General features: G+C 41.2%; 1 protein-coding gene across 1 annotated transcript; it reads right to left on the reverse strand.

Annotated features, from left to right (window-relative positions):
* Positions 1-1,641: 1,641 nt before the first annotated feature.
* On the reverse strand, positions 1,642-6,456 carry LOC120809600 (dickkopf-related protein 3). Its single transcript, XM_040163520.2, has 7 exons — positions 6,058-6,456; positions 5,772-5,876; positions 5,460-5,540; positions 3,498-3,590; positions 2,966-3,110; positions 2,025-2,175; positions 1,642-1,931 (listed from the first exon to the last, which is right to left on the reverse strand). The coding sequence occupies exons 1-7, from the start codon at positions 6,286-6,288 to the stop codon at positions 1,907-1,909; spliced, it is 831 nt and encodes a 276-aa protein (XP_040019454.2). The 5' UTR covers positions 6,289-6,456; the 3' UTR covers positions 1,642-1,906.
* Between the last annotated feature and the right edge of the window lie 17,418 nt (positions 6,457-23,874).

A 23,874-nucleotide genomic window follows, 5' to 3' on the forward strand; every position in this document is an offset into this window, starting at 1 on the left:
GTGTTGCATGTCAACACTAAAGCGGGCGCGCGACATCCTGTTGGCAACACGACTGTGTACACCACACATTGCGCTAGTTCCTCCCCTATAAGGATAGTGGAACACGCCACGACCGTTCGCTTCCTTTCTCTCCTTGAGCCACAGTTAAGCCACAGTGCGTCTAAAAGCCAGCGATTCCCAACGTGTGGGCCGCGGCGCACTGGTGGCCCGCGAAGGTACTGCAGGTGGGCCGCGAGAGGTGATTTTACAATGGATAAATAAAAGGTTTTTAATTTTCGATTTTTGAAAAGTTTGAAATTAATATAAAAATATGTCAAATGGGGCGCCGTCTTGTAGTATTAAAGTAAATATATATGAGCTCCGGAGAAAATGGTATACAAAACATACATTGTCGGTTAATACATTTTTAGGTCATTTACTCATCCCTAGTTTATGTTTTGATCAGAGTCGTGATTAAAGTTTTGGGTGGGCCGCAAAAAAAGAGTTTCAGATTTCAAAGTGGGCCGCGGCGTTCTCGAGTTTGGGAACCGCTGCTCTAAGCATTTAACATCCTGTAAATAGTAAGCTTTGTTACTTTGAAATTAGAATGCCACTATATGGCAGAATTATTCTTCTGCACTTGTTCCCATTCCTTCCATCTGGCATGAAGAACCCACCTCCTCAATGTGTGATGTCAGTGCCCTAGTCATGGGCAATCAGGCCAGATCAACGTGTCGAGGGCTCCCGGCGGCGCATTCTTGCCTCATCCAAGTGTGAAATCTGTATACAGTCTAGTGAAGGCTGCAGAAATACAAACCACCCTCCACCCATGTCTTGAAACTACAGGAATCCCTAAAAGGCAAAACGGGCCACATGGTGTTAGACTGCAATCCCCGAATGCTACAAATTTCCCTTCTAAATGTTTTATTTAATTAACAAAACCAGTGCAAACCACAAGAAAAAGTTCATACTCGATTTTAAAGAGTGACATCTTGCAGCAAAAACAAGCACAGAGCTACCGAAAGACACAGCACGGACATAACAGCCACCAAAAATATGCAGGATGAAGGTACAAGGCGCCTGATTACATAGTGAAAACTGCAACTACAAAAGCACACAAGGCCTCTGTGCTCTGTGCTTTGATCAACAAAATATGTAAAACTCGTTTTTCCTTTCATATTTCAAATTGAAAGGTTTCTATTTACATCTGATTTGCTTATCAGGTGAACAGCATAGACCGTTTTTTACCAGTGGAAAAAGTAAGGATCCAGCACTTCTGTTAAGACATCTAGCACCCTCTTATGGATACAGAAGCACATATACAGTATCTGTTGCTGTTACACATTTAGTCTGTAAGGGAATTGCTGGATGATGAACTTTTGAATAAACGAGGGTCTACACCAGACGTTTCAATAGAGGAGCATTTCTCGGTTGTTTCTACTGAGAGGTTTTGGTTGACTCCCCTCTTCTTTCTCTTTATCTCCTATCATCTTCCACTTATATGTTCCATGTCCACAATGAGCCCATTAAGATAAACAAATACAGTGGCTTGATGCGTGCTTAGTGTCTCAGCCAAACTTTGTAGGTGTCAAAATATTAAAATGTGTGCAAGTGAGGCTGGCAGGTCACCAATTTGTATTAACAGCATGTGTACAAGATGTGTTTCAGGTACAAAGGTGGTCTCTTTGACGTTTATTAACATGAATACACAGCTTTTTAACTGAGGAATTAAAATGGTATTTCTTAAGGCGGCAGATGACCTGGAGTCTCTGGCAATAGTCAACGTTCACCTTGTTTATGGCAGGTGTTTCATTTCATTTATTTATAAGGCATAAACAGTACAGTGCAAGTCGTGTCTGGAAAACAGCATCTGTCTCTACCGTTGATCAGCAGGACGCGGATGTTCATGCGCTCTCCATCTCCAGTGCTACTCTCCACAAACAGATCCTTGTCTGCGTGAGGAAGAAAGAGCAAGTTAGAGAAACGTCACATTCTCATTTCAGGGGTGTTATTAGCGTGAACGTGTCGACTTTGTTTGCTCTCACCTGCGAGATTGGCACTGGAGGTCGTCGGCACAGGGGCAGTGGTCGCGGGGACCCTCCTGGTCCCAGGCCAGCATGTCCGCCAGCAGGTTGGGGCGGCTCAGACAGGACTCCCCCTTCTCCGGTTTGGGATTACAAACTGGAAACAACAGCTCTGCGGAGGCAGCGGAGAGAGGAAACAATGGCCCGGCCCGTCACAGTGGGGCACCCGAACACGAAATACGAAAGCCCACTTGAGACACCCGCGCCCCCCGATTCACAGACATAAAGAACGGTCTAAGACAGGGGTCTCAAACTCGCGGCCCGCGGGCCAATTGCGGACGATATTTTGTGGCCCCATCCTTAATATGAAAGTGTAATGTTAGTGCGGCCCACTGTCAGCTGCTGTGTGGGACATGTTATGATGTTCTGGTTTCCTACTGTGTGCTTGTCCAGTGAACGTGGCATGCGTGTGGCTGACATGGGGGGCGGGTCGTGTGTGTCGGCCGAGGTGCAGAGAGCAGGAGGGTGAAATTCAGTTTCCTGCCCTCTTTCGCGCAGGTGATCATGTGACTAACCGTTAGCATCGCTCGTTTAATAAAGTTTTCCTTTACGACTCACACTAACAACACATGAAGCATCTGACGTCACCGACGAGCGTCTCCGTCCATCACTACGCAGCTTCGATTCACGTAACTTCACGTTTGGCTATAAAGGAATTCCAGGGTCACATGACCTTAGGTCTCCCCCGCTGAGTTAAAGGAGGACTAGTGTTGTAGTCTCATTCGGACCGATCCCCCAGGGTGGGGTTCAATGACTGCTTTTGAAAGTGAGTGTTAAGTTGTGTTATTGTCGACCATGCCGTTCGGACGCTAGTCTGGCCCGCGTTCGGTGGAAGTGGGCTGCATCTGGCCCGCAGCTGATTTGAGTTTGAGACCCCTGGTCTAAGGCAAAAGAACCGTCACCTCGTTGGAAGGCGCAGCAGAGATCTGGCCTGCAGTCTCTCTGACCCTGGCAGATGGATCCCTCCGTTCCTTTGGTGGCGTTGACCGTGCACTGACCCCACACGCACAACCGGTCCGAGCAACACTCCTCGTCCATAGTGCACGGCTGGGCGGGGACACACAAAACGAACGCACGCTTCTTATGTTTGGTGCAGCAGTATCCACTTGAGCTATCCGTCGAGCTGTTAGCGGTGGCCCCTTCAACTTTGCACGGGAGTAGAAATGCTAAATGCACACAGGGTAGGAAAGGGTGATCTTCATGCAGATGAATATTCCGTCAGTCACGATCTCGTGCGATTAGAGCCATTTGCCTTTTCTGTGACATTGATTTCGCGAGTGATTCGTGGCCTTTTTGCATCTTCCAAGTGACTATTTTATGGTAACTTTCGGAGATCACATGGATCATATGGATTATTTAAAACAGTGTCTCTGGTCACCGTTAAATTGTTTGTGCCGTCGATCGCAAACTCAAACCGTTGGGCTGAATCCCCACCATGTCCGTTTGTATGCAGGGGAGGCACTTGGAGTTCTCAATCTCGTACAAGCAGTATTTGAGGAGACCGCAGTCCTCATCCACCATGCACTCCTGGATTGAGAGATGACAAAAGGGTTACATGCATATATTTATGCCTACATCTTTAAATTTACACAAATAAAAAAACAGCATTGTGTGGGTTTTAAACATTTCAACTTCATTATTTGTAATTTTGTTGTATTTATTATAGTATTATATATGTATAGTATAGTAATAATTGCATTGATCTATAACACAGGCTCATACTGAAGCTGAAGCTGCCAACCAACTATTGTTGGGGGTTACATTCTCTTCTCATTTTCCTATCTTCTCCGTGGAGTTGAAGTTTTTCTCCATCTCCATGGAAACTGCCTGACGAACATAAGAGTGACATCAGAGTTTTCCAGATCTGCTCTATGATCATGATCTTCATCCTAAACTTGTACTGCTGCCAAAGCTTCTTATGGTTGAATTCAAAATATGGTGTAAATTCCTGTTTGTTTAACCAATTGTCTACAAGAACATATTAAATACAGCATGCAACACTTTTCCAGTGGGTAGAGGAACAGGCCCTGTTTTGATCTCACTCCCGGTCTTTATCTTCATGGGCTGCCTTTGGGAAATCAGTGTGGGAACCTGATAAACCCAGTTCCCCGAAACCGTGACTTATTGCGGCGGCTTTGAGGCGGTGTCCCGGGCAGCTCAGCTGATTCGCCAAAAGGGTAAATTTGGTTCACGTGCCCCCGGGTTTGCCGACTCTCAAGAGGGCACAGCCTTTGTGACGCGTTCATGAAGCAGAGAACCCCAGGGGCAGGAGACACGGGCCCACCCTCGGCTCACACTTCACCGACTCTCGGTATTTTAATTCTAGGTGACGACCGACAGGCAGCAACAAGCCCGATGCCGTCCGCGTCGCCTCGTTCGGATTGATCCAATAACAGCTGTGTGTTTTCTACGTCTTACGGGACGGAGCTCTTTCGGTCATGAAAGCTGATTTTGATTCTTGATTAAAGATCGATTAAAGAGAGCTTTTACTTTCTTAACCTTCAAGGGCAAACGCAGAATTGGCGGTTCTCAAAAACCGCGGCCAACAATGGCACACGGGGTCAATGCAGTAAACACAATTGTTCTTCTCCAAGTGTCCACACTTCCGCTTAACTCCAGATGGCGATACGGGATCATCTCACGAGTGGAGGAAAATGATCCAGTAAGACGAAAAAGCGAGAAATATGACCGCTGTTAATCCACAGGAGCGACTCAATGATGCTGAATCTTAACTATGGGATCAACTGTAACTGGGTTATTTTGAAACAACAGGTAAACACAGCAGCCGAGGATTTCTACGGCAGTTTTTTTCTTATATGAAGCTGCAACAACGTTTGGTGAACTAACTGCTGTGAACATTCCAGCTGCTAAAATCCCCCTTTAAAAAGTTCCATCAGCAACCGAGGGACATTTAGTTGGGGTATTACTGGGTATTTTCCATGAAGTGCACCAACTCGACTGCAACTTCCCGGAGTGTAATTTGAGTTTGACTCCACTCACCGGCTGGAATTTTTATTTCTTTTCCACATGCAAAGTCTATTAAAAGCTCACAGGAAAGTGAAAGATCAAAACCGCTGTGTGGTAACGGAAAATGGAAAAACAGAGAGCTCCATCCATGCCGGGCCTCCTGTTAGGAAGAACCGTGAAAGCTATACATGTTGGGTCTGTTTGCTGGATGATTTACCTCTTTACAAAGCAGTTCAGACAATACATCTAATATAAAAGCAATATAAAATTGAACTAATTAAATCAAACCTCCGAGGGAAGCGAAACATGAGAATTATTTTGGTCAATTGTAATAATGTGAGCTGAAAACAAACTACAAGGACACTAACAGGCCACAATGCGTCCGTTCTAATATTGACGCGGATCGGACCGAGGAAGCAGGAGACTCACGTGATCCGCACTGTTCCAATGGCCAGAAGTCTCGGCATGGACGCGTGGAGGGTGAACATATCCTGTTTTATTATACGTCTCCTACGGCAAAACGGAGTGACATGTTGTATCAATAAAAGGAAAACTACCCACAGAGTTTGTTATCGGTATCAGAACCTTAGAGTCCCTACTGAACCCAATAAAGATGTAAAAGTAGTAAAACTGTAAGCTACAATTGTTTTTATCTGTTCATGAAATCGTGGCTGCTGAGATGAAAAGGTTATTTCTGAGAGTTTTGACCGTGTTATATAAAAAAAAAAAGGGGGCCCCTACCTTGTCAGCTCCGTATGGGACCCGGACCGCTCTGCCTCCATCCATCGTTGCCTTATTTGTTTCATCCGGTGAGGTAAGGGAGGATTTTGCACTCTCGGTAGTTATCTGTTGGTTTGAATGTTCAGGTACAAACGGAATTCATGAATGAATCTCTCACAGAATAAAGCACCTACATTATGTCTACATTCAGCCTCCATGTGGAGAGGAAGGGTCCTCAGGGGGCAACTACGATTGATGGTGATCTCTATGTCGTGGATGAAAGGAAACTATCCAGCGGAGGCCCAACCTGCTCCACGGCTTCCTCCAGGAGGTGCCGGGTGTCCTCCATCAACTCCTCCACCTCTCGGAACATCTCGTTCAGACCGATGGCGTCCCGCCGCTCCACCGCGCCGTGCGCTGCCCACGCGCACAAAGTCAGAGGCAGCAGCAGCAGCAGCAGCGGCAGCGCGAGCGCGGACATCTTTCCTCCTCCGAGCGGCGGCTCCGTGTGACGCACGAGGGGGCGCAGCGCGCACATCTGGAGGCGGTTCTATTTGGGGACGGCCGTGGGGGGAGCTGGCGGGGTTCGAAGCTGGGACGGATCAACTTTACGTTGCATGTTGTGATGTAGGATATATGTCAAACTCAAAGGACCGAGTAGCTCCGCGTAACGTTTGGCATTACTTTTAGCGTAAAATACGGAAGTACCATAGTTTTTTTTTTAAACTGAAAACTAGAAAGCGGAAATGGGCGGCCTGTTTGCCTGTTTGCCTGTTTGCCTGTTTTCCTTGTCCAAATAAAAAAAAAAAGAGAAAAAAACGCATTTTTCTTTCTTAAATCAGTTTTTGGGCTTTCATCTATAAAACGAAATACGAAGCACAGCAGCTGGACCGGAAGTACAGACATTTTCACAGTAAGAGTCAAGAGTAAGAGTCAAGTACACACATATGTATACATATATATATATATATATATATATATATATATATATATATATATATATACATATATATACACATACATATATATATACACATACATATTTATATATATATATACATAAATATATATACATACATACATACATAAATATATATACACACATACATAAATATATATACACATACATATATATATATATATATATATATATATATATATATATACACACACATATATATATACACACACACATATATATATACACACACACATATATATATATACACACACATATATATATATATACACACACACACACATATATATATATACACACATATACAGGCTAGATGTCTCGCCCGCGTTGCTGGCCAACGGAGTCGAACGTCCGCGTATGCAGTGTCATAACTACATCTCTGACGTTTATAACAAACCAAACTGTTTCAAAATCGGTTGAAAATTGAGCAAGTTATTATTTGAAGTACATATTGTCAGGGAGCTGCATGGCGGGGAAGGTAGGACTCAGACGCAGAGTTTTCAAAAAGAAAAGGGACTTTAATTGTCAAAAGCAAAAGGCCGAAGGGGCAAAAAACGAAGACAGGAACGAGATCGTGGACAGGGACTAGGACTTCCATACATTGAACAACGACGGGACAAGTGACAACCGACACACACGGCTTAAATACACAAGGGAGGTGCAGGTGATTGGACACAGCTGGGAACAATCATGACATGACAGACAATCACAGCGGACGACAGGACAAGGCAGGAAGTGACGTGACCCAGGGAGAACAGAGGAAGGAAACTACAAAATAAAACCAGACATTAACCCAAACCGTGACACATATACCACTACTAACACAATGTTAATTGGCAGGGGCGTAACCATGGTTTAGATGGGTCGCGACCCAACAGTTGAGAATCACTGGTTTAGACACAGGGGGGGGGGGGGGGGTCCAAATGAATACCCTTCCCCATCAGTTTTTTATGGGGAAGGGTATTTATTGGGAAGTGCATTGCAATTCTATATTTATTTATGAAAAATCGCACATTTAGAACATAGTTTCGAGGACCACATTGACCATTTGAATTCACATCTAAAGAAATAGTGTAATTCTGATTTGGTGATTTCAGCAGGTCTGTCTCTCTCCTTGTCTCACTGTGCTGCCGGCCTTGTAACCACATGTCATTTTATCAGAGGAACAGCGACTGACCTTCATGATCTATCATTTAATATTCTGCTTTTACGAGGCAACTCGTTTTATTTGCTTTCACATTTAGCTCGGTATCAAGTTACTTACTGGCTGGTCCAATTTCTCCGCTTTTTAGGTAACCTCAAATCCTCCATTACCCTTCCTCCTCTCCAACAAGTTAACTAACGCTAATGCTCCTCTGACTGATTGGTTTGTTTCCGGTTTACGGCCAATTAAACCATCGATGGCAGCGAGTATTACCCAATTAGGGGCAGAGTAGGACTGTCACGGTGTGGTTTTATTTCCTGTCTTATTGTGTAGTTTTCTGCTTCCTGTCTCCCTGGGTAACTTCACTTCCTGCCTTGTCCTGTCATCGCCTGTGATTGTCTGATTGTTTCCACCTGTGTCAAATGCAGAGTTTAAAGCAAAAAATACTTTAATAGTCAAAATGCAAAAAGCAAAAGGCCAACGGGCAGGACCAGGCAGGCAGGAACGAGGAACATCCAGGACGATAGACAATGACGCGACAAGTGACAAGAGACACACAGTCCGTCTGTCCAATCAGAAGGGTCCGTTCTCTGCTGTAAGGCCCTACCCTTTCCGTAAGAAGTTAATGTCGTTGTGTTTTCCTATTTGCCGTTGTGCTTTCTTATTTGTCGTTGTGATTTGCACTTCAGAGCCACCGTAGATAATTGCAAAAAAAAAGTTTGGAACTGCAGAAAAAGCATCTATAGTTAGGGGGTGGCATCCTGTTCCATAAAAGTCTGACAAGAACCTTCAAAAGGGAGCAAGCAGGAAAGGGTTAACAGACAAAGTGTGTCAGAAGAGATAAGACCATGTACTGCTTCATCCAATAAATGACAATGATAAGCACTGGCTCGCCCAGGTATGCCAGACGCCACTATACGTGTGGGACATTAATCTCCCACAGGTGTAAAATCTTGTTCTTTCAATAAAATCAAGTACATTTTTGTTCTGACAGTGTTGGAAATGCCAAGGAGCCAAAGACAAATTTACTCAGTTAAGTTCAACTGTGGAACATGGTGAGCTCTCTTTTTACGTAAAACACTATTATTCTGAATTATTGTTGATAATTTAATTTAAATGCTTTGATAACTTTTACATCGTACACATATGCCCGTTCCAATGGCTAAGTATGGCACCTTTTTACTATGGTATATTCCATACAATCTGTGGATTTCAGGGGAATTAATAACTTTTGCACTTTTTTTTGCATTTGGTTATGTACATTAAGAGTGCAGAGTAAAAAAAAGGCCTCATCTGTTTTTTTACTGCCGATGTTTCAAATGTTGCAATGTTTATGCTTTTGGGAATCAAGAATCCGTTGTTTTATGACTGCTAATATTTCAGATTTTTATAAGATTACAGTTGCTTGTCAGTTATGCACATTTTAGAAGACATAAAAGATCAAAGTCACTGGGTTATCAAAAGAAGACAAAATTTGTTGTGCATTACGCACATCCATTATGTGAAAATATATTATCAATGTTACTGCTACATACGACAGCAGACTATAAGAATACATTATAGTCTGCTGTCTCCCCTCAGATACTGTCAAAGCTTAAAAATGTGTAAATTTTGAGGTTAACCAACAATACAGTAAATATTTAAGTAAGATATTACATTTAATAACTGTGAATCTCACCATACGTTTCTTACGATGTGCATACTGTGACTTTTGCTCAAATTCAAACCTTTATGGATTTTGTTTCCTGATTTTGCCCCTTTATTATTTTTTCGGAATCTGTAATTCCGTAATTGGTATTAGTCATTTTATTTTTAATAGTTTGGTATTTCTAATTGCTGAAAACAAGCATATGTAAAAAAAATATTGGATTATCATGACAAAACCTAAAAGAATAAATGATTATCAAAATTGCTTTGTTTTGTTCAAACTCCGGTTGACGTCTCTTGTCCTCAAGTCGGGAGGGTCCGTCTCTTCCACGATCTGTCCCCACCACCAGGGGACTCTGTTTACTGCAAAATGTGCTGAACTTTTCATCAGCAGATCCAACAGGTTTGTATGACCAGCTCAGTAGTCAATATGAACCTATATGTTTAAGATTAGTATTTTATCTATTCGACAGAAATAATTTATCCACATATTTTTAGCTAACCATTTTTTTCTATTAAAGGACAACAATGGGTTTATTTTTTGTTTACAATTATTGTAACACGGTTCTCATGTCTGAGCTGCAGTAATTTAAAATCATCTACACTGTTAGCAATCATATGTTTTTTTACAGCTGGATGGAACAAACGTTGAAAAGTTAAGAATGGATATCTATCTACCTTTTGCTCTTTCAACACTTATCCATTAAGAAGAAGTTACTCACACAACAGTGAGCCTCAGACAACACACATCAGAGGTGCTGTCACTGATTATTAACCATACGTTTGAAAAAAATGACATACAGCCTTTAATTGAATTTCAGAAAGAGAAAACGATAGTATATAATATTATTGTATAATAGTATATAATATTTTTTTTGTTCTGCAAAATGCCTTTATAAAAAAAAGGTTTGGAAACACCTTTTTCATGATGCTAATGTAAATAAGGCATTGAGAACATACCTATGTTATCTCATAATTGTTATATTCAATATTCAACTGTAACAAATTATGCCTAGTTTTGTTCAGTGACCCTATTTTTCCAAGGATGTTTTGTCTACAGTATCTATCTTCCCATTTAAATTAGGACTGTCGCTGCTTACTTCCCAGTATGGATGTAGTGGGGACAGGTGTCTGTATTGCGTGTTTGCTGCAGCCAGCAATACAGTATGGATATAACCTAAGTCTGAACATTGTTTATAGTTAAAACCACATATGCAAGAGGATTCCTAGCGAGGAAGAGCAGCAGTGACATCGACACATTACGGACAAACCAACAACGAGACGAGGGACACATAGTTTACAGTAACAGGAACAGTGGCGGCTGGTCCATAGAGGGCAATGGGGAACGGCCCCACCTTAAGCTACAAAAAAAAAGATTATAATTTAAAAAAAAATTAATACATTTGACAAATATATGTCAATATGTGTCTATTTGTGTTTTTTAAACATGGAATGTACCCAGTTGTACTTGTACATTAAGAAATTTGCACAAAATATATCCTGCACGTCATCTTTGCTTGTCTGCACGACGAGTCTCGCAACGCGCCATTTAACAACATAACAAGAGCGACCGCCGGCAGTCTCCTTCCAAGAAGACCCGACCCGAACTTGAGTGCCGAGGGCAGTTTACAATCTGAAATACTTCCTGAATCAAAACCCTGTAACGGGGAGAAAGAAAAAGGAAGGAACCTTGGGGTGAGCAACCAAGAAGGGGTAGCCCCCACAGGATGGCCAGAAGTGCAAAATATGGATATCAGAAGTGATAGATGTACAGAATAAACAACATAACAGAGTTATAAGGTAGTATTCAGAAAAGTGATTCAGTCTGGAACACTCGTCATATCATTTCAAGCCATTTCAGGAATCAGGAATCAGGAATCAGGAAACATTTATTAGCCAAAATATGTCAAACATACAGGGAATTTGTCTTGGCGGTTAGTGCGTGACAGTAGACAGACAAGACAACAGTGCACAAGTAATAAAATAAAGTGGAATGAAATGCTAATGCAATGGGTTAGTAGAATAAGGCTAAGGCTATGGGTTAGTATAAAACAAGGGAATAAAGTTAAAAAATTTTAAATATTAAAAAGTTAAAAAGAAAAATATTAAGCATAAAGTGCACTAACAAACAAGTAACAGACAAGAGACAAAGTGACAAGTGACAAAGTGATGAATTGCAGTCAAAGTGACGTGTGCAGTGTGAAGGGGAGTGACCGGTGGAGTGTTATAGTCAGGCAGTGGGGGACCGGCTCTGTTGATGAGCCCGACTGCCGACGGGAAGAAACTGTTCGTGTGGCGGGAGGTCGTAGTCCTGATGGACCTCAGCCTCCTGCCAGATGGAAGGGGCACAAACAGTTTTTGTCCGGGGTGGGAGGGGTCGGCCGCGATCTTTTTACACGCTGCAGCCTGCCCTTGTCCTTGGCTGTGGCTGCAGCGTACCAGACGGTGATGGAGGAGCAGAAGATGGACTCGATGATGGCCGTGTAGAAGTGGACCATCATCGTCTTTGGCAGGTTGAGTTTCTTCATTGTTGACACAATAGAGTTAAATTTGCCGCTGGTGGCTCCATTTTAAGAATGCTCAAACAAGTGCAAGTAGCTACTAAACCGAGACGGGGAGCGGTGGGTACAAATCCCCGAGGTTTACAGGAATGAGTGAGAAATAAAAATTGAATACCATTTTAATCATTTGCCATGTAAAATTAACGGTGAACTAAAAAGGGTAGAGGCTGGAGTGGGGGACACGAAGCCTTGCAAGCTGTACGGTCCGTGCACCAAAAGCATTGGTGTGGAGAGGATCTGTGAGGATGAAGTCATATTTAATCAACCTTCTTGAAGTGAGAGTGGGCTGTAATTGGTATGTGGCCGATTGGAATTGATGATTCCATAGGCTGACTGTCAGCTGGTTACAGCTAAGAGCGACTGTTTCCTGCATGAACTAATGTGATGCTTTATTTAAACCTCATCAGCCATGTAAAGTCCCTGGCTTGATTTTTTGGCCTTTGCTCTGAGAATGGCACAACCCGTGATAAAAAAGTGTAATTACCCTGGAACTACTTTGTCTATCCGGATATATTTTCTGTCTGGATAAAGGGGAACTCCCGTGAGTGTTCTGATGTGATGTTGTTTCAACGACGATCGCACGAGTAGTTGCTAAAACGCCATTTAGAGGCTAAAAAATGGCATCCACTTACCAATGAGCTACATCACAACAATTACGTCCACTTCTTACATGCAAAGTGTGATTATAATGAATTTCAACATTGAATATCCCAAAGCTAGCGCTCCAACAGCTGGTCATAGATGTATTTTTGTGTACATAACACTGAATAGGAGTGTCCTCAGGATGAAATGGTCATTTACACATAGTTGGAGCTTGTAGCGTTCTAACTTAATGTTGGCTCTTAACTGAAGAAATGATTATTCTTCTGGAAGGAAAATGTTTTCATCTTCATGTACTTCTACAAAAAGGGACATGGCAGAACACAGTAAACAATGTTATGTGGTCCTGCAGCCTCTCTAACGGCTGACCAGCCAACAGAAGCAGTAAATTTCACTAATGACTTTCCAATGGTCTTTAATTCTCCATTTAGGAGAAGAGGAAATGCCAGGGCCGACGGAAAGGTTAATGTGACTTTCACCCACTAATAAACATGCCTTGATCAAAGAACAATGCAATTAAAAGCTCTCTTTAATTCACTGGACACACACGCACGATCACACATAAGCATACCCACAGATATTACAACGAGTTCCCAATTAGATTTTCAATTCTGTAACTAAATGGATACACTTAATGAAATGTCTTTTAGGAACAGAACAATCTTCAGAGCGGGCTCTGAAGATTGAAGGTTGATGCATTTTCAAAGAGGAAATTATTCTGATTCGTTCATTAATGTAATATGTTTGATTACAGCAATTTAAGTGCGTTAGATTTAAGAGATGATATTAAAGATTGGACCAGAAAAAATAATCAAAACAAAACAAATGCAAAATTACCATGGGGCTAATGATGGGGCTAGGAAAATGTATTCTCTGCAGCTTTCCCAGCCAAAGAAGCTTAAAACAGTTTTTTTCAATAGAGAAATTTACAAATTTGAAATTTGTCTTGCTCAGGGCTTAAGCCAAGATTTTAGAACTACTGCGCTCTGCTATGTGTCTTCAGGGAAACCAACTTCTGTGACGTTTTTCAACGTAATCATGTATGATTTTTCTATGAACACTGACACACTGTCTTGGCGGGCGCCATTGAAGGCTTCCACCTCAAAATATTTGCCTGCTTAGTCAGTGGTCCTTGGCGTTCTGACACCAACACACCCTTTCTGTTTGGGACGCTCCAGGCTTTGGACTAACTCAGATGTAAACCCTATCAACTTCAGTAATGAACACGCACACAGCAGCTCTGGCACTTGGCAACAGTCAATGTTTATCTGATGCCATGGTTTAGGAGCATGTCTTGTTATCGGCTAGTGTAAGAATTTGAGTCCGGTCCGTCTTCTGAGGCAGGCCCCTCTCCGGAGGTTCGTTGCCAAAATAGATCTGAATAGATGGTTCAATTAAATCAACTCAATATTTATTCTATATCAAAACCAAGTACAGTCATAGTGTGAATCACAAACAAACATATTCAATGGAATCAAGTCTCAAAGTGATTGAACCCAACAGTCTGGGCTGCCCGACCCTCATGTTTTTTAAATTCAGTCTTTATATTTCAAAGTAATTCCACGCATTGGTCAATATGTCATCAAAACCATCCAGCCCCAGGATTGGCTGAGAGCCTCTATTAGTCATCAGTTTAGGAATTGGCTGACCGCTGCCATACCTCCGCAAATCACACCCTCGCAAACCACACCCCAACTGGATTTCTTGTTTGTCACTATTTCCTGTACTGTTGTGCAGCACATGTGACGCCCCCTGGTCCCAAGCGCCTTCGGTGGAAGACAGTTTAAAGCTATTAGAACTTTTGTTGTGCTCCTTTCTTGGATCACCTTTTGTCTGGAACACATTTTGTCAGGCTGCATAGAAAACCTTCTGACGCTATTTTAACTAAAACTGGAGTACAACAGGGAACCGTTTTAACCTCCATTTTTATTCTCACTCCATACAGCTGACTATAGGCAGAATCAAGTATCCTGTAACATCTCAAAGTTCTCAGATGACCTGGCCTATAAATGGGAGGTTGAATCCTTTGTTAGAAAGACAATTCTTTCAAACTAAAAGTTGGGGAAAGAGTTGGTTATTGATTTTAGAAGGAAGAAGGAGGAGGACCCCTCCCCCGACCGGGTGATAATTGCGGGTCAACACTGGTCAAATTGTCCAGTCTCTTATTCTGGGGTCTATCTGGACTGTAAATTAAACTGGAAAAAGAACACTGATGCTGTTTTTAAAAAGTCAATACTTTTTTCTTGATCTTTTGATATGAGCAGAAAACTAGTGTCCTCTTCTATGCCCGTGCTCTGCTGGGGGGTTCAGTAATTGGACTCACTAGAGGTCACTATAGAGAAGAGAACAAGGGTCTTTTCCACCCTCAAGTCCCCCATTTGGCAACGATGTTGTGCGAATTACATCCCATGGATGGCATGGAGCTGTAGGTGACAATGATATTTGTAATTTCAGTGACGTCAGGGCCGTATCTGTCGCCCTCTTTTCCAATGAGGCCTCAGTGCTGAGTTCGGACCAATCCCACATATGTGTGAATTTTACTACTTTTGGGGGTTTTGTATGATCTTCACCCAAATCAGGCTGTGAACATGCAGCCCATGTAGGCCCAATTCTCTTTGTTCCAACCACATGATGATGTCCCAACAGGGGTTTACATTGAAGTTAGTTGACAGCCTGGTGCATCTCATAAAGTTGCTAAAGGGCGCCTTGGTGCATTGGTATCAAGGCAGTGAGACCAGTTGTACTTCCCCACTATGAGATTTAAAACTCGACACTGCTTATAGTTGAGTTTATTAGCTTAATGAGGAAGAAAAGAAAATGAAATTACACAATCAAGAGATTTAAAATCTCTTTTTTTTTAAAAATGATAGAAGCTGATCTACCCCGCCCGACCACTGCTGGTAGATATTTATGTGTGTGTCTGTCTGTGTGTGTGTGTAACAGCATATTGCTGACTTCATTAAGGCAGGCCTCCTCTCCCTACTCATTTAATTAGGAGAGAAAGGTTAGTGCCACAATGCAATTTACCAAATGTGATTTCCTAGCAGCTATTAAATGTGTGTGTGTGTCTGTGTTTCTGTTTGTGTGTGTGTGTGTGTGTGTGTGTATATGTGTGTATTGACGGAGAGGGTTTGGGGTAGGGTAGATAAAAGGTGGAACTTTTTGTGATCTGTGTGAGTGTTTATTGTTATTTTTAATCAATAAATATTTTTTGGAGTTAATGTAATTAATTATATTGGTGGTGCGAGTCCTGGCTGCCCCATGTCCCATGTTGAAGTGTCCCTGAGCAAGACACCTGACCCCTAAGTGTTAAAAATGTAATGTAAGTCGCTTTGGATAAAAAGCGTCAGCTAAATGACCTGTAATGTAATCTAATGTAATATTGAGTGAAGGTTGGATCTTTTTAGCGTTACAAGTGTCCAACCAATGTTGATCTAACAATGGACGCGCTTGCAGTAGCTGTTCGGGTTCTCTGTATTGGACTCCTGCAGGAATGTACAATCAAAGTTCTGCCCCCCAATACAGATATTTATAAAACTGTACTGTGAAGACATATAGCTTTTATTTGAAAGCCAAATTCCTGTTCATATCAGTTTCAGAAAGATATCAACAAAAATGATGGGACTGTGGACAGGGTACTGTGTGCAAAACACAACAGCAAATAGGAAAACACAACGAAATTAACTCCTTACGGAAAGGGTAGGGCCTTATAGCAGAGGACAGACCCTTCTGATTGGACAGACGGACTGTCTGTCTTTTTCAGGAAATGATACAGGGCTCTCAAGTGTCACCACCCCCACTAAACTTTTATTTACAACACCTAAATGTAATTGGACAACAAAACACTGTTAAAACAATGGTGACTAGTAGGACACTTGTAGGACACTTTTAAGACACTCGTAAAACATCGTCATCTCTCCGTGACTTTCTGCTGCGGCTCTCCTAATGCGCTCACTCCCCCCCGTCATCGCAGGCTCTCAGTCCCGCCACTGATTTATTGATTGACAGGATATCTAGAAAGCGGCATTTCTCAGCTTTCAGAATCCGATTGTGCAAATAGTTAAGGAGTCACGGTAATTTGAATCCTCCATGTCACCTTCCGTCGCCGGCGAAACGCTTCGGATTAAGAGGGTTAAAAGACATACAATCTGTCCTATCAGAAGGATCCGTCCTCTGCTTCCTGCTATGAGGCCCTACCCTTTCCGTAAGAAGTTAATTTCGTTGTGTTTTCCTATTTGCCGTTGTGTTTTGCACTTCAGGGCCACCGGGAAGCCGGGGAGAGCGGGTACAGTGAGAAACGTAGGGATTTTATTCACCCAAGATATTTACGCAGGTAATGGGTAACAAAATCAAACTAAGTGACAACTCAGAATAATGAAATAACCACAACATATTTGACTGAGTTTGATCTAATTGATCTAAAATACTGCGTCAAACATAGTGAGTGCCCCCCTAGAAAGAAAATACACTTCCAAACTGCAGGTTCGTACTAGGCTGGCCAGTCCATAGTTAATTGCAGGGTGTGAAGACAGTCCTCCTGTGTAGGTCTGATGCGAAGGCTTCTGACAACGCCCCTCTCGCGGTTGCAGAATGGAACAGTCCAATTATCCGATTGACCCGTGAGGCAGATGCTCGGTCTGGCTGGTTGGCTGAAACCCACTGACAGGAAATTCAATACTACCTAACATTTGTGTGCGTGCACTCAAACAAATACAAAGTATCACCACAATTCAAATAATGATACCGCCGTGGTATACATGACTTGGGGTATACCGTGATTATTCCAGGCTTTAGGGGTGTACTTCGTCCCAACACAAAAGGGAGTGGAATACAGTGCATGCTAATTCAAATGAACGGATACAAAATGCAATACAGAGAAGGGAATTCTCATGTGTTATGCTAATCCTTATTTAAAGGATTGTTGGACACATCAAATGCTTTTGCTTTTGAACCACTGGATTTGAAACAGAAGAAGAAAATACCCACTATTTCAATATTTCTGCGATGTGGACCCTCAGCCCCGTTCTCCGGTCCTGTTGGCATGTCAGGGTCTTATTCAGCTAATTGTTAATCATTGACCTGAAGTAAGTTGTTAATTGAGACTCTGTGAAATGAAGATAATAAACATTAGAGCGAGGAGAGAGATCACACTTAGACAGGAGATGTCACAGACCTATAGATGAATGATGGATCTCTCACGCTCAAGAGCACTACGGCCTGAGGGAATGGATGAACATCCTGCTTTTCTGTAAAAAATCTATACATGTATAGCAATATATACATATATATATATATATATATATATATATATATATATATATATACATAATATATATACATGTATATATGTATATATTAGTCCTGGGCAATGATTACAATTTTTAATCGCGATTCAATTTTTTTAGATTTTCCTAGTTTAGTATAGAAAAACAAGTTAGTCTAACATTTATAATCATATTTAAGATTTTTTCTGAACACATACCTGCAGAAATGTTTTTCTCATGAGGGAGCAGCAGTATGGAGCCAAATCCAGGCCACAAGCCCTATCAAAAAATATATCAATAAGTGAAGAATTAAAAAAAAAGATTATATTTAAAAAATGTACATAATTATAATATATTATAAAAATAAGAATTAAACTGCGTCAAAACTATATTAAACCCACAAATATTTATCCACTTGTTTCCATTTTGGATACAATGTTGTATTTTTCAATGTTTACAAGTTTAACTTTCAGGTTCAGATTTCTTTTCAAATTATCAAAACTTTTGGCCTGAGTTTGGCTTCAACCAGCAGAAACAGTCTATGTTCAGTAGTTAAAGGTCATGCCGCAAATGACAGGTTTAGGGCAATGCTAGCTTACCTATCCGAAAGAGGGGACATTTACGTCAAATTTCTGACGTTCTACTTGGATATGTATGTTTGTAAGATCAAATCTCAGAGGGTTTGACAGTTAAAGGACACAGGATCAAATGACAAACGTATCATTGCAAAATGTAAGCAAGTAAACATTTGAGAACAAATTAAAAAATATTGAAAAAATATTTCAAAAACCTAACATAGACCAGCATTGAAAATAAATTCAAAAGTTAAATTAAATGATAAATTTCAAGTGTGACAATCAGGCAGTGTGTGTGTGTGAGGGACGGGGCGTTGAGGCGGGCGGGGTAGTAAGTGCACTGCTGTAGGGTTAAGGACTTATAAAAGCAAGTCAAGGGGTAGGATCTAACTCACAATATTGTAAAGACAAACTCCAGCCCCTCCCTCATTGAAGTAATTACTGTCCATTTAGATGATTACCTATAATTACTTGTTAGCTGTCAGCATTTGACAGAAACTCGGCATTTGAGACACAAGGAGGAGGACGGGGAGAGCATAAAGATGGAAGAAGGTAGAATTGGAGGAAAAGTTTGAAGGGAGCAGAGGTGTTCAGAGGGGAGATGACAGAGGGAGGAGGACAAAAAGGAATGGAAAGGGCGGGGTGGGGGCTAGAAGACAGAGAGCATAGTGTTGACATGTGTTTCTGTCAGCCAGGGTCAAGTGATTGCTGTATATTTTCTTTGAGCTACTGTCCATCAGAAAGTGGTGGTGAATTCATTTCCTCTTCATTTGCAGAGATAAAACAGAACTCTGACAGCAGCCATAATTGCAGGGCCACTGATCTGATCCCAGATGACAGTAAAGTGTCTTTTTTTCACAAGTCATGAGCCAATTAGCATGACAAATTGTCATATAAAAGACTTCATTGAAATAATGTCAGAGCCTCAAATAATAGCTGAGTAATGTGACTCGCATTTACAAATACCTGTTGGCCTCATAAGCTTTTTGTAGAAAAAACATAATTTTAATGTGATTACTTTTGGATTTATATAATATTTCTGTGCACAGGCATGTCATACTTACTTCGCTGCTGGTACACAGGAAAAACAGTAATTTTTCCAGAGTTACTATTATTTTCTTGCTCTGCTGCATCCGCTGCCTAGCAACCTGCTACGCTTGACAGTAAAACCCTGTGTGCCCGAAAATTTCTGGCAAAGTCGCTCCCAAACGCAAAGGTTTTGCAACAAAATGCTGTAACGCTGCTACTCAATATTAAATAATATTGCAAGAAGTTTACTCAATAATACCGTGTGTGTAGCCCTTAAAAAAGCAGTTTGGATGTGCTAGAGCAGTGGTCCCCAATCTTTTACCTCACGGACCGGTTGAGAAGGTCCGACGTGGGGGGAGGGGGGGGAAGTAGTAGTCGCGCGCTCTGTGTTCGCTGGTGGGCGAAACTGCACGGTAAGAGAACAATTGTAAACGTGAAGAAAAAAACGCCTGCTGACGCGTGGGGAATATGTCAGAGGGACGAGCGCACATAATTAGGAGAAAATCCGGGCAATTTTCAAAATAAAACATTTTTCAGAAAAAAAAATATATATAAGCTTTCTGTTGGTTGGTTGGTGAAAGTTGGTGAAATCCACGGAGCTGTCGCACCTACGGACGCTATTTAGTATAATAACACGACAGCATTTGGTGTTATTATAGTTTGTGTGTTGTTTAGTGCTGTCAAATGATTCAAATATTTAATCATGATTAATCGCGTTTATGTCATTAACTCAAAATAAATCACAATTAATGGCAACTTTTTATCGTCATTTTTTTTTTTCCATATCATTTTTTTAAATTTGAATGCTCAACATGGAAAAGTGGACTGGCTTGCTTTATGCAAATGTTTTATTTTATTGAAAAACCACATTGCCAAACAGGGTGGTGCACATTTCAGGTCAAGGGTTAGGGTTTTGTATGTACTTGGAAATGATTTGCCTGAAAAAACGATTTACATGTTGATGTAATATTGAATGTATTATAATATCAAGTGAATAGAGATTGGTGAGGACAGTGAGGGATTTCAGATTCGGCCAGAATCAGATGTAGCCAGGAGGGAAGGTCATGAAATCCCTGGAGGCAGAGAGGAATGTCACGATGGCCAATGTGGGAGGAGCTACGTTTGAATGTGCAGCCAATCCTACGCGGCTGTTAAAAAAATTAACACACCCTACGAAATATGGAAAGACTGCACTAGAAAGACAGGCAGAATCTCTGGAGATCCATACTTTGAGGTCAGAATCGGCTGTGCAGAACCAAGTTTTCTACTTTGCGACATATTAGACTTTTAATAGCGTATTTCACTCAATTTCAATCCTTTTTTATTTTTAAACTCGAGCCAGTTGATTCTTATGGCTTTGCACCTCCAGCTGGGACAAAGTGAAAAGTATACTGAGCCTTTGTTCTGCTTAGCGGACCCCACGGTAGCATTAAGTAGCTGCGAAGCACTCAGGGAGTGACTTCAGATCTCATTGATACCTTTGACAGGATCCCAACATATTACTTGACCCAACCAGAATCAGAATCAGAACCTTTTACTGCCAAATAGACAAGGAATTTGTCATGGCAGGTGGTACATACATTGGACAATGAGACAATAGGACAAATTAACACATTAACAATTACATTTACAAAAGAATAGAGAAGAATATAAAAATAATATAAAATCCAAATGAAGTGCAGATACAGATACTGTACAATGTGTACAAAGGGTGTGACCGGTAGGAAGTTGGGATGTCAAAGTCAGTCAGTGGGGCTCTGTTTATGAGCCCGACTATAAGAAACTGTTTGTGTGACTTGGTCCTGATGGGCTGCAGCATCCTGCCAGATGGAAAGGACACAAATAGATTTGTGGAGAGAAGGGTCGGCTATAATCCACGCTTTAGGGTCCATGAAGCAAAACGTCAAGGAGGGACGGAGATTGTTGCTGATCACCCTCTCTGCAGAGCGGACGACACACTGTAGACTGCCCTTGTCCTTGACAGTGGCTGCAGCGTACCAGATGGTGATGGAGGAGCAGAGAATGGACTCAATAATGGCGGTGTAGAAGTGCACCCTAATTGTCTTGCACTTGAGGTGCTGGGTATAGAGCCCAGCAAAGAGAAGGATGGGCTAGTGGGACTGCTTCCTTCCTGAAATCCAAAACCATCTCCATTGTCTTCAGAACGTTGAAAAACTTGGTTGGACCTTCGGTACAGTACAGTTTACAGTACAAAACTGGTTTGAGTTCTACTTAAAGGTTTGGGACTAATTTGTGTTTTACATATCTGAGTGGGCTAATATTACTTTTCTTTGATGGTCAATATGAATAACCTCAGATCAAGCCATAGATATTAAGGCAGTTAGACGTGGATATTAACAGCTACATAAAGACAATTACAAAGTAAGCCGATTCACATCTTTATTATTAAAAAGGAATAACTTGTCCATGGATTTACTTGCAGTTCGCTTGAATACTTTAAATCTTCTTCTTCGTTGTTCAGGCCAAGGTCCTCCGAACTGATGGCGAGATGGAGCAGGGACCCCCTATTCTACGGAGTTTGGTCCGCCATCTTTTATTTTTGAGCTTCGTAGACATGAGCATGAACGCAATCTGATTGGCTGGTGCCTTTGCTGTCGTATTTGCATGAAAGGAGCTGTGAGTGAACCGGTGCCCAGCTTGAAAGAGCTCCTGTTGGTAGCAGAATGTGTGTGTTGCGGACTGAAAGACGACGTCTTCTCCATCAATTTATCCGTTCCCTACAATATGTTGGATTCATGTTAATGTGTATTTAAAGACAATAAATACAATTATAACTCTGAAGACATTTACATTTTTGGAAAAAAATTGTTTGGAAAAAAAATAATAATAAAAAAAATTGTCTTATCAACCAAAAATGTTGCGACCCCCCTGCAGTACCTCCGCAGGTTTCCGTCAAAAAGAAAAAAGAGGATTCCCTTGCGTTACTTTTACTCCATTCTTAGGAGAGTGGATATTTTTATACTACCCGTATGCTGTCTTGGTCTCCGGCTTCCTGCCCATGACATTTGAGCACAGATGCATCAAATAAAACAACTTGGTCATGGGCATGATGCTTTAAGCATACTTTACAATGTAGAGGCGGCTTGTACACGTTTGCCAATAATGGTTGTGAATAAACCTCTGTCTTCACAGCAAGTTAAGCTTAAGCAACACAACGTCTTAGTTAGGATTTAGTCAAATCAAATGGTGGATTTAATTTAAGCTTATAGTTTTAAGTCCTTTACTTTTGGAATTTGTATGTTTTAGCATTTTTTTTCTTTTAGGTTACTATTGTTATTATTATATTATAGTCTCGTTTGGGGAAAAAGTTGGACCCAAACGCAGAACTAGGGTTCAAAGAAGAAAATCTTAAATAAGGAAAAACTGGAACCAAGCAGGAATAAAAGCAATCTAAGTGTAAGAACCGTTTATAGAACAGAAAAACTGACGAGGAAACAAGGGACGCACAGGGTTTAAATACACTGGGGAAGTGCAGGTGATTGGACACAGGAGGAAACGATAAGGGGACAAGACAGACAATCACAAAATAAGAGCGTTCCCAGGGGACGTGTGGTGGTTTCAATCAAATGTTAAATAAAGCAAAGCAGTTCTCTGGGTCACAACATACTTTAATGTGAAATCTAAACCATTTTTCTCTACACTAAACCATGTTCTGCAAATACAAATATGTCTTTAAATATGTATCTACACGTGTGTGGCTTACGGCACATATTACTACTGCAAAAATATAGCAAAAACAGTTTAGACTGAGAGATTCCATATCAACATTATGTTATGTAGACTTAATCTGGGCAGAAATAGAACCCAATGTGGTTTTTCAACCCCAATGAATATATGTGAAGTTGCCTGACTTAAATCACTGAAGTAAAATATTACAATTTTCAAATGTAACACCAAAAAAAAGTCGAAGTTGAGTTTTTGTTCCTGATTGAGAACAAAGACTGATCCTATTTATAAAGACCAGGTAAAGACCACTGTGTTGTCATTAAAACATCAAGGTACAATATGTGATTAGGATGAACGTGAACAGGCAGAAGGTATTATTATTCTGTCAGCTATAAACCCGATGTGAGTTTAATATGGTGCAAATTATTCAGATGTGGAGTTAAAAAGTAGAGCGTTCACAAGGTTTTATTTAATTGATCAAAGCGCTTTATATAGATTTGTGTTTACTGAGCCACATATTTCACAGTACTTTCAGTAACTGTCATTGTAAATAATTATAAGTACAAACCGACATGCAGGCTTATAAAGAGACAAGATTTTAGATACATTGCACATTTATAGTTTTATAGCTCTTTTAA

Source organism: Gasterosteus aculeatus, chromosome X, assembly GCF_964276395.1.
Source record: "Gasterosteus aculeatus chromosome X, fGasAcu3.hap1.1, whole genome shotgun sequence".
In the NCBI taxonomy this organism is placed as follows: Eukaryota; Metazoa; Chordata; class Actinopteri; order Perciformes; family Gasterosteidae; genus Gasterosteus; species Gasterosteus aculeatus.